The sequence below is a fragment of the Cydia amplana genome, chromosome 10 (assembly GCF_948474715.1).
Source record: "Cydia amplana chromosome 10, ilCydAmpl1.1, whole genome shotgun sequence".
NCBI lineage: Eukaryota > Metazoa > Arthropoda > Insecta > Lepidoptera > Tortricidae > Cydia > Cydia amplana.
The window spans coordinates 9,548,579-9,560,985 of NC_086078.1; the positions used below are offsets into that span (position 1 = coordinate 9,548,579).

A 12,407-nucleotide genomic window follows, 5' to 3' on the forward strand; every position below is an offset into this window, starting at 1 on the left:
GCGGTATATCAGGAAGAGGATACTGCATTTGGATGAGGACAACCAATTGTGTCTAATACAATCTAATTGCAATATCCCCCAGCTTACTTAATATTATGCTGTCTATGAATCAATTGGATATAGAAACCCATTTTTTGAATGCAATTCACCAAATCAACAATTTAGTAGAACGGGTCATTGGACATGTCTAGAGATTCGCGCCTGCTGCCAGAGTGACGGAACACAGTGCTCGGGACGTGACATCAAAACCTGTCAAACCGTGACATGCATTTGCATATTTACACGTTAAATATTGGTCACACGGCGCCGAGCGCGGCCCACTGATGGCCCAATGTGGTCTATTCGATATGTGCATGGGTTTAGCATAACTTACGATGCGGTTACTCGAGTTAGGAAAATGTTATTCCAAGTCTACAATGAGATATTAACTATAGTGCTCGTTGGCTGTGTTGAGGCATGTGATGAAAGAGGTTTAGTAACACCGTGCGTCTTACAATTTGTTTAGTATATACAACAGCAATAAGGTTTCTTAAATCTTATATCTCAGTCTTTTCCAGATATATTTTCGTTGTTAGAACATCTTACTGTGTTTGAAAGCCATTCATACTTGTTATAAGGCATTGTGTGTGTGGTTCCCTTCTAGTGTTACTGTGTTTTATCCTACATTGTCAGCTAGTAGGTATTATTTGCTCCCGATTGTTAGGTAAAACTTTTCCATTTAGTTTTTTCCTATATTATAAAATAGCTATTGAGAAACTCAATAAGCAACTTCTAAAGTTTCTGATCGGCATTAAAAAACTGTTAAAGCTCGTATCGAGTACGAGAAACTTTAGAAATAACTTGGTTTATTCTTAAATATTAAGTTTTGGGTACATCAAGTAGGTTATTATGCATGTGACGATACTAACCTGAAGGTCCTGTTTAGCTGCCTCCGCGCCAGCCCGAGTGTGAAACGTGACGAATCCGACCGGCTGCAACATAAACACGCCGTAATTATAATATTCTATAGAATCAACACTAATTTTTAAATAAAGATATTTCTACCCACCGATGCTGTTTTTCCATTCTTGCTTGTCACTTTTAATAGAGAACCTTCATAACCCTGCAAAAAAGAAATAAGGAATTAGTTTATAATATTTATATAATTATAAGCATTCAAGACATTCCTACGCCGTGGCCCAGGCGACGTTACTAGTTCCATTCCATTCCATTCCATGGTTCCATTAGCCGTTACATTACCAAATTACTTTAATGCTTTTACCAATACGTCATAGTTCCATCCTATTCAACAAAACCCCTAATGTGTTGAAAAATAGTAGGTTTCGGTGCCTGGTACGGGCCGAACACGCGATGCGCAGAAACTACGAGCCTTGGTTCAAGTTAAGGCACCTTTATGTCCGCGGTGCCATCGGTGCCAGTCGAGGATCGAGTGTAATCCCCCTTATCGGTACACTGAATCGATTCAATCCGAATATTAGGAATCGGAGCATGACATTTGATATTTACGACGCAGTAATCCGAGTCGAGATCTGCGTCGCGTGACGGTAAGCCATGTTGCTTTCTGCTTTATTTTCTCCAACAGTAAATATTGGGACTTCTTCTGAAGTTTCTCGTATCGTCGATTCCTTATGAAAGTGGTTTGCGTGTACTGAGTACGTTTGATGTTCGTACTAGTATTCCGATTTAAATGCTTTTCGTAAAATAACTTTGTGTTGAAATAGAAAATAAAGAAGCACTTCTTTAAACGGATATTTTGTTTTGAGTGCTCACCTTGGTGAGTGTACTTATTTATCCAAAAACTTGTACCACCTACAGGTGTAACTCTGTCATTCATTGACGAAGAAAAGGGTAGACCCTTGGGGTCTAAACTTTGCAAAGTCATTGTATATCTATTAACTTCAATGATGACCTGTCCTCTTCACACTTAGAGCACACATAGCTAGTAACAAGAACCTTTTGTTTACAGAAATTACCGCGGGTAGTCGTCAGAAAATTGTTTAAAACTTTCCTAAGATTTTATTATACAGTTATAGTGGTAATTTTATTAAATATACAGTATTGAGTGCAGCCATAGTTAAAAGTATTGAGAACCTCTATTGCTTTAAAAACTTTAACCAGTTTATATTTAAGTATTTAAGATTTATTAAAAGTCTTCTATTATTAACTTAAGAAAATTGAATACCACTGATTCCGATATTTCTGAGCCATTATTATTATTATAGTACAAACTGAATTATGACAAATATAGTTGCTAGAATCTTTAGGCCAAGCCTGTATTTCGGTATGAGTTACCTATTAAACATAATAACCTATTTGTAAGTATTTAATAGCATATTAATGTTTCGTGGTAATAAGGCCACAGCTGATATGAACCACTCACCTCATATGCTCGAAACAGTAAATAAAGCTCGCGTGGTTTTGCATCCATGGGTAACCCGCTGACGAATAGCGTCCGCACCTGTAACAAATAATAAAACCTTATTTATTTTCAAATGTTTTACAATATGCACCAAGATAGATTAGATTGCATTTCTATTTTTTTATACGGCCGACAATTTCTGGACTCGTCAATTTCTGAACTTAAAAATAACTTTGCCCTATTAAAACTTCGCTGTATTTGATGTCATTTCCAAGTAGGCATTTTCCCACCTCAAACAAAGAGAAGCGAACATTATTCACCGCAAACACAAAAGAAGCGTAGAAATGTTTCTATTCAACCGCTCCTTCTCGATTCTTTCATCGCCTTTGTAAACGGTGCAACGCATTAATTCGGCGGGTCCATTTAATGAAATAAAACAGAGGTCGTAATGGCGGCGCGATTTGGCGCGCGCGGGAAATGGAGATTAATTGCTGGCAACACCGGCCGCCGCCCGCGCCGGCGCCATCTTGTTGCGCACTTTATTTATGCATCTAACTTTCTAATACACAAATGGTAGCGAAAGAACGGAGCATTTTAAACCCTCGTCTAAGCAGTGCCTTGTAGGCAAATATCGCAACTACAATTAAAACAGCCATTCCTTTGTATACTTTAGATGAGAATAAAACTTTAAATCAATATTTTAAAACAAATTGCAAAACGGAGTAAAATTAAGACATATTTTAACAGCAATTCAAAAATTCTCTACGAGGCAAACGAGGGAAACATAAATATTATTTGAAGTTCATCCTTGAACGTGAAATCTTCTGGTCTGAGCAGAAGCGGTTCTCGCAATATATATTTTTATCGTATCCGACCCTCGACCAGTAGCAGAATGTCAGACCTTAATGTCGGCTATTTTCCGGTCGACTGCATGGGAATGCCCCGGTTCGCCGATACGCGATATTTTTACGCGAGTCTTTAATACAAAGTTACCATTGTACTCGTATATTTGTAGATACTATGCGCAAAGAAACTTGATACCCACTTTGATATCACATTCAGTCGGGCTTAGTTTGAAGTTAAAATATTTCAATAAACTCCTTTTACGTTCGTCATTTTCCAAGCGAATGCTCTCTGTCCCCGATGGAAAATATTTCACTTTGACAACGAATAAGCATAACCGGTTTAGCTAGGGGCTCGGCCAGGATTTGGACAAATATTGAAATAGCCTAGGGTGAAAGAAAGCACTTTATATACAAGATAAGCAGTCAGTGTAAAAGGTTAATATGGAAGGCTCGTTCTTTTACTTGTGATAATACTATTTACTCTAGGGAATATTGTTACGCCGCGCCATTTAATCACTTAGAAGGGTTCATAAAGGAGTTTTATTGCTATTTGAATTAAGGAATATTTCTCCTAGGATACAATTTTATCGCACCGTAGCCTCTCATAAAAGCGTTCATCGCCTAGGTCTCACGGCGGACGACCTGATTCATGTCGGACCACACCTACGCGAGTGAAATATCTATCACATAAGGACGTCAAATACTCGCTCAGGCAACATATTTCACCCAGCGGCGGGGGCGTCCGGTCAGTTTGAAAATGCCCCTCTGTGTCGACCATTTTACACTCGGTTGCCTCGGAATCCCTCCGCTCCACTATTGAGTTATGTTTCATACTCGTGTTTGGCAAAAACAGGGAAAACATCGAAAACGATGTTAGTTTTGATATTGGAAAATTTTAAATCTCTTACCTATTAATATATATATTTGATCGTGTCGTGTTTAAATTCAAATCAAACCTAACTTCGTGTTAATTATATTTCGTTCTCTATTTGCGAATGTATTTCTTCATAAAATATAAATACGCATGTATTTAGTATGTCATGTGAGTTTTACGGCCTTATTTCCTTAAGCGAAACACAAACGTGATCTTTGACGGAACACTGATCCGATAACATTCACGGGTGACAGTAATATGGCAGGAAGGCAGATTGTATTGTGAACCACGCTGCGATAGCTTAGTCTGCTGTTATCACCGCCATAATACCCGCAATATCAGTGCTGACTAACTATATTTTACCAAGTTTTTGATGGATTAATTCAGCATTTAAAATTCAGATTAACACATATTTAATTCATTCTTCGATACTTAATTTATCGATATAACAGGAAACGTGTAGGTACCTAGTAGATTACAGTTCAGTTTGCAGCACTTAACTGCCTCTGTGTCAATTAACAAGCACTTACAGCTGCAAAAGTTGTTATGACTATGTTGCAACAAATATCGCGCCAAAAATTTATATTTTTATTTTCAGTGTGCTCCATATTGGCTGCTGAAAAAAAAAACCCAAAGTGAGATGAGCCGGGCGCAATCGGGTGACAATTGCATACAGCCGTATGCGAATCAGCTTTCGAAATCACGCCGAGTAATGGGAGCAGTGCAAACCGATGCTTCGGCAGTTGCACTGAAATAAAACTATGTGTTTGAGCACAAAGGGAAATACGACGAAGGTCCGTTATGAAGCAATATATGATAATAATCAAACATTTACAAAACACTAACAGAAACCTGCTAATAAAGGTAGCTTTTAACATTTCATTAGTAAGCAAAGCCATATTGGGTTACTAAAATCAGACTGATAATGTTGATTATACTCGTAAATAAGCAAATATGCCACTCTTAACAGTAGGCGTCAGATTGCTTGCAGCGGGCTCAGCACGGTTCCATTTTTATCAACTATCACTATGCCCGTCACTTTCGCACTTACTTACTTGTTAGAACGTGACAGGCATGGTGACAAACGATAAAAATGCGACCGTGCTACTAGGGCAGGTTGATAAAAGAGTAACACGTTGTCTACCTCCAGCAACTGCAGTAGATATGTTCTGTGTGGGCGTTGGTATATGTTTGTGTTGTCGTCTGTTCTCAGGTGCAGATCGCAGTATTGTATACTTGACATTGGCAAATTTGTGCCAACTTGTTTGGCCAGACCGCCATAAAATAAAAGAAGAAGAAGAAGAAGAAGAAGAATTATTCTGTTTAGCTTGTCGCATGCATATTGTCTAAGTATATATGCTTATATGCATGTTTTAGGACAACAGACGAGACACAGTTTCTGGGAGCAACAGGTAAGCTAGCATGGTACTAAACAAAGATGGGCATTGTTAGATGCTAGCGCATGAATGTAAATTTAATGAGCGAATGTTGGGTCAGGCGCAATGAGCTCTCGTTCCTGGGACCTCGCCGTATAGCAGCGAGGCGGCAACAGAGGGGTTTTAGTGGGTAAACCTGGGGTCTCATTAGCCCACAACAGGGAGTCCCACATAACCATCCCAGCCCGTCCCCGCGCCGGGTGGTATGCGTAAAGCATTTCCCCTCTTAAAAAAAAAAAGGCGCGATAGGTATAAGGTAGATGTATATTTAAAACAAAAGAGTTAAATTTTTTTCATTATAGTCCCCTTATGTATGTCTAATAATTACCTACACGGGTACTTACGTAGCATCGCTAGAATTTAATGTAAGTAATGAAGTCAAATGTTGACTTGATTTTTTTGACAATTTGACAAGTTGGTTCATAAACATTGTAAGTTTTGTACGAAATATAGCTATGTTTGTTGATATCACCACCATTGACAAAAATAGCCGATGACAATACAAATACAACAAATACAAATACAACAAATACAAATAATTTATTTAAAAAAGTATAGTACAGTGGTTGCTCTTAAAGACTAAGAATTTATAAAGACAAGTGATTTACAAATGCCTGAACTAGGATTCCCTTTGTTTCAGGCAGCGAAGGACAATATTAACTATTTATTAATTATTCACTTAATTATAAACTATAAGTAGTACACAATATAAGTCTTATTACCTAAACAAAAAAGTAGGTTCTTAAGTATTAAATATCAGAATACAGTAGGCAGTAGGTAATCATTTTACGACTATTAGTAAGTTCTCTGTATCATCGTACGTCATTTTTTGAAAGGCGCGTCGTAGAGTATTCTTGCAACAAGCATAGCTAAGTGGGTATAAGTCTAGTGTTGCATTTAACCTGTTGTACAAAAATGGGCCCAAGAAGACAAAGAATCTAGATGAAAATACGTATTTTCTTTGTACGGTTTGCATGCATATAATATCTTTGCGCCTTTTATTTCTATAATCAGTGTTGAAAGGAGTTCTGGCGTGCTGCTTTAGTACTGTGCTTAATATATATAATTGACGAACAGTTAGTACTTCACATGATTTATAAAGGAGGTCAGTAGGGTATAGGAATGGGCGGGAAGTGGCTACCTTTAATAAGGCTCTTTGAGCTCTTTCTAGGGTTAGTAGTGTAGTTTTAGCTGTGCCACCCCAAGACGAGATGCAGTAAGTTAGTATCGATTGACATAGCGCAGAGTATACTTGTTTGATTAAATTTGAATCAGCGATTGAACGAGGTTTTTTAAATATAAACATTAACTTTCGAACTCTATTGCACAATGCTTCAATGTGATATTTAAAAGAGAGGGTTTCGTCTATCATGACTCCCAAATACTTGATTTTGTCAGTAATAACTAGAGATTGACATGAGCAGAGATTATTCGAGTTTTCCTTACAGTTATGTGCGTAAAGTTTGAGGTTATGTGCGACCGGATCTGTTTTCCGCATGGAAAATCTTATAAAATTCGTTTTGTCGGAGTTCAGTGTTAGTAGATGCAGTTTTAGCCAGTTAGTTACAGCATCAAATCCGCGTTGAGCGTACTCGTAGGCCTCGTTTGTTGACTTTGCGGAAAAAAGTAGGGCAGTGTCATCTGCGTAGGAAATGATTTTGCCACTATCTATTTTTAGGTTGCATAGGTCATTAATATAAATCAAAAATAGGGTCGAGGCCAAAACGCTGCCTTGGGGCAAGCCAAAAAGGAGTGTTTTCTAAATCGGAACTTATGATGTTATCTATTTTTACGCATTGAGTACGTCCGTCTAGGTAGCTCGCGATTAATCTATGCTGTGTTCCTCTAATACCTAGTGTTTCGAGCTTGTGCAGTAAAATGGGAGTAGAAACAGTGTCAAATGCTTTTGCGAGGTCCAGGAAGATGCCAATTGTCTTGTTACCCTTGTCTAATTCCTGAACTAAATAGTCAGTCAATTCGTGTACAGCATCTGCGGTTGATAATTTTGGCCTAAAACCAAACTGTGTCTTTGCCAAAAAGGCGTCAATGGCGTCAAATTCTGCGTTTTGCGATTCTTTATTAGGAGTACCTAGATATCATAGTATTACCTAGTTTCTACTTGATACCATATAGTTATTAACAATTAACATACCAAAGTATTTTTGTACAGGTACCTAAGCTTTAATATTAAAAATAAAATAGTGATAAAGGTGTGTTCACACTGTTCGTACGATCGATCGCACAGCTCGCATCCGAAGCGAGCGGAGCGGAAACCCCGGGGCGGCGCACGGGAATTTATCATGCGCCCAGTATTTACGTACCCCAGCAAGGTTTAATATGTACCATCGGCCCGTGAAAATGTTTAGCACGCTTCGATATGACAGTGCTTTCAAATACGTTCAAGCGAAATATTTTCTTGTGATTATTTTATCGTTGTTTCAATGGAATGTTCTCATTAATTAAAACATAAGTACTTACATACGTGATCGTTATCTTAGTCGTAACATATATAAACCGCCCAAGTGCGAGTCGGACTCGCGCACGAAGGGTACCCGTACCATTACGCAAAAAGCGGCACTTAAATATTTATTTTATTTTGTTTTTAGTATTTAGTATTTGTTGTTATAGCGGCAACAGAAATACATCATCTGTGAAACGTATCACGTTTCATGAGTTACAGCTTAGTGACAGACAGACAGACGGACGGACGGACAGCGGAGTCTTAGTAATAGTCCCGTTTTTACTCTTTGGGTACGGAACCCTAAAAACAATAGGAGAGTCAAAATCGCGTAATCTACCTTAGGTAATTATTTACAAAGCGTCACTTAAAAACGATTTGAAAATGAAATGTCACTCCCCAACAGAGAAGGTTAATCGAATTGGGTTCGTCACGTGTCAATAGGCGGACGCGACATGTTATTTCCATTTGTGAAATGGGCCATAATGGAAATGTACACTTTGGAAATAATGTTCAATGTCACTGTCTAACGTTTTGTAACAACCAATAATTGTATCTGTTTGAGGTTAGTACATTTATTTTCAAATAAGGAAAAGTTTCTCAATCTTAATGTATTTTGATACGCGATATTTTGGTACCGTATTTCCTTGAACGATTTATAAGTACATACATATTTTAATCGGTTCCCTATAAGCCCAATATATCTGATAATTTAATGTTATGATCAAAAATACACCGTAATATAGAATTCTTACTGGCAATTTTTGCCGTATTGTAGCGTACCAGTCTATTCCAATTATAAGTTACTATAAATATAACAGGTAAACACGATTACAAAAATACTAATATACCTACGCTTTTAAATAGGCTTCCAAATCTCTGTAGAAATCACATTTTACCCGGTTGTCATACAGAGCAATCAAGAGGTTTGTTATTAGGTTTCTATTTTTGCCATTCACTGAAACGCTGATTTGCTTGAATAGAAAATCGGCCGAAACCAACTTCCACCTGTTCAATTCAGCGAGGTTTTTGCTAATCTCATTAGCAGTAGCTATTACTTTTACGATTCATTCGTGTAAAAATACAATAAGGTTTGAGGGTAACGCACGAATGGTTTTTTTTTTCATTAGGATTCTTGTATAGTCAACATCAAATAATCAAATCTAAACATTGGCTGAAGTGGCCAAATGAATATGTACCTATTCGGATATATTTGCCTACTAATCAATAAGATTTAAATAAAAATATATACAAAATAAATGTAATTTTTCTTCGAAAGTCAACTAAGAGCGTCGTCTAAGGAGACGACGCGGAGGAACAACGGTTCCTTCCTTGTCCTCAGTCGAATAGGTTGTATTCAGCATACTATTGACAGTTTTTATTTCAATAGCTAAGGTAAATGTATGAACAAAACCTTTATTATTTGTAAATTGTTACGGTCCATCGCACCCTAAATAGAATAAAACATTTATTGTTTAAGAAACGGAAAGATTGAACCTTTGTAAGCCTTCCAATACAGCGGTGAGCGGAGACCCAATGATAGAGATATTTTCTAATTTTGCGCTCGACTCGCACCGACCGAAGATTGGCAGTTAGGGGAATAGACAAAGAAAACGCAAATAGGCTGGAAACTTGAAGAGGGTTATTTATGTATGCAACAAAGGTAAATCACGTAAGGTTAGGTAAGTCTTATGTTAATACCTAACTCATAGGCAACAGTAAGCACAAAAATTAACGAAAATAAACATAAATGTGACGAGAAAAAAACAATCAATTTTAATTAAGTGTGTTAATAAATATATTGACGAAACCGCGATATATGTAAATCAAATCTAGCATTGACACAAAGCTAAATACCTACAATAAACTAGAAGAAATTAAGACAATGCAAAAGCCATTTCGAAACAAAATCAAAGTTAAAGAAAACAATATAAAATCTCGGAACAGAAAGCATAGAAAGAGTTCCAGCCGGCAATATTGTCGACCACCTGCTCCGGCGAGATAGGGATCATAATGTTAATTTAATTAAAGGACTAATCTAAATTGCAGACGACCCGACACCCCGGCCGCTATTAAAAGGATATTTCGTTCGCCATGAAGTTAGGGAAAGTTGGCGACTATAAATACATCTTGGGAAACAAGCAGAGGGGGTGGGCGTTAAGTGCAAAAATGTAACTTTTACACGCTAAATGGATTTTGTGAATAATGTATGTGAATATTGTATTGTTGATTTTAAACGACATGCAAAATTGTAATTAGAACTCCCTTATTAAGGTCTTAATAATGTCACGAATTACCTCAAAAGATATTATACTAATAATTATCTTCTTGAATTTCAAAATGAGCCCTCAAATCGAGGTATATACCTATAATATGTAGACGTCTACATATTATAGGTATATACCTCGATTTGAGGGCTCATTTTGAAATTCAAGTACTGACGTATCAAATTAAATAGACACAGCTGCACAGGGGAAATAAATTAAGGTTTCGTTATTTCTTTATATGAATTGTCGAATCCACTGCTAATGTTTATACAGGCTAATTATTTAATATATTAATTCAGAGAAAATTAAATCTTATTGCCGTTAAATTTAATTCAGAATAAAATATTTATGATAGATTATTTTCGAAAGCGAACATAATCTTAGCTTTGGGTGTTCCTAAACATTGTTCGCCTTCTTATAGTTATATAGGTACCTACTACCTAGTATTTCCCATTATATATTTTTCCTATTTCCTATTATATAAGTATTTTAGAGGCTTCGTGCTCAAATAACCAATTTAAATCAGACATCGCAAAATAAAAATAAAACTTTTTTGAAGGAATTTGTCGGAAATTTCTTAAAGGGGTTCGAATTTCGCCATAAGGAAAAAAGTTTTGTCATGATAAATGTTGCGCGCGCTCTCGGGCCGTCTACAGACGGAAAACAATCTATTATCTTATAACTAATTCTTCGCAATTATCGTTTCGGTCGCCTGTCATAGACTTTTAGAAAAACTTATTTACGATTCCTTTGGTGTTTGCATCGGCTGTCTTACTCGTATTTTCTTGCACAGTTTTATAATATTTTAGACTTTACATGTCGATCAGTAGGATAAAACCTGGATTTTTTTTTATTTTTTTTTATTTAACAAAATACAAAGTACAGTGTACTTATAACTAAAGTTTCGCCAAACTGTAAAACAGTTTGTTGGCGATGTGTAAAACAGTTTGTTGGCGATGTAAAACAGTTTGTTGGCGATGTAAAACAGTTTGTTGGCGATGCGGATAGACGCGTCATCGTGGAATTGCTAAGACGAATTATTGATGCTATATGAAATAAAATGATTAAAATAAATAGGCATATAGGTATGTTTAATAAGTAGTCTTTAAAAGATCATTATAATATAATTAAAAGACTACTTATTATTCGTCAATTATTTCTTTAAAAAAAAACAACAGTATTTTTTTTTTTCGTTGTAGTATAGTAATTAGAATTTGTGCGGAAAGAGAAGAGTCGTGGAATGTATTGGGCCCCATACATTCCACGATTCTTCTCTTTCCGCACAGACTCTATTAACATATAAAAAGTTAGTCTAGTGTGGTGCGTGACCACCCCTTCAAAAATTTTGGAAATCACAAATGTTTAACGTGTTACTTGTAGTTGGTTACATATGTACTCTGATACTAAAAACGAAATAATGACCCTAAATGACACCATACTTCGCTTTTTTAAATCTAGGTGCCTATATAATAATATAATATATTTTAAAACTAGTTGCTCCTGTTTTGTTAGATCTATGGGCCAATGAAAGAACAATCCCACTAACGCTTCATCATTAGCTAAAGAGCATTAGTACAAATCATCAAATCAATAGTTTGCAGCCAGTCGATATCAATTTAAACGGAGCACTCGGCAACAGCGATGGCGGCGGGTCCGCCCGAATTATGTTCAATGGGTAATTAATTGAGCCTATTCACGCTGATAACAATGAACGTCATATCTCGATCATTAATGCGAGTCGCGTTTTTGGACCGGGTGTTTGCAGTTAATGCACTGTTGTAACAGTGTACTTAACACTGAAATACAACACACACTGGCTAAGCCGTGGTTCATAGGACTACTTATCTCTTCTTCCTCGCGTTGCCACGGCCCATGGGAGCCTGGGGTCCGTTCGGCAACTAATCCCAGTAATTGGCGTGGGCACTAGTTTTTACGAAAGCGACTCCCATCTGACCTTCCAACCCAGAGGGTAAACTAGGCCCGTATTGGGATTAGTCCGGTTTCCTCAGGATGATTTCCTTCACCGAAAAGCGACTGGTAAATATCAAATTATCGTACATAAGTTCCGAAAAACTCATTGGTACGAGCCGGGGTTCGAACCCGCGACCTCCGGATTGCAAGTCGCACGCTCCTACCGCTAGGCTACCAGCGCTTCCTAGGCCACCAGC

The 12,407-nt window shown here is 37.1% G+C and overlaps 1 protein-coding gene across 1 annotated transcript in view; it reads right to left on the bottom strand.

Annotated features, from left to right (window-relative positions):
- Positions 1–12,407, bottom strand: part of LOC134651680 (protein couch potato) — a 236,548-nt gene that overhangs the window by 6,764 nt on the left and 217,377 nt on the right. Inside the window, exons 3-5 of the mRNA XM_063506780.1 lie at positions 2,381–2,458; positions 1,049–1,102; positions 909–971 (exon numbers count right to left, since the gene is read on the bottom strand). Coding sequence (XP_063362850.1) covers positions 909–971; positions 1,049–1,102; positions 2,381–2,458 — 195 coding nt within the window. The remainder of the gene's footprint in view (positions 1–908; positions 972–1,048; positions 1,103–2,380; positions 2,459–12,407) is intronic.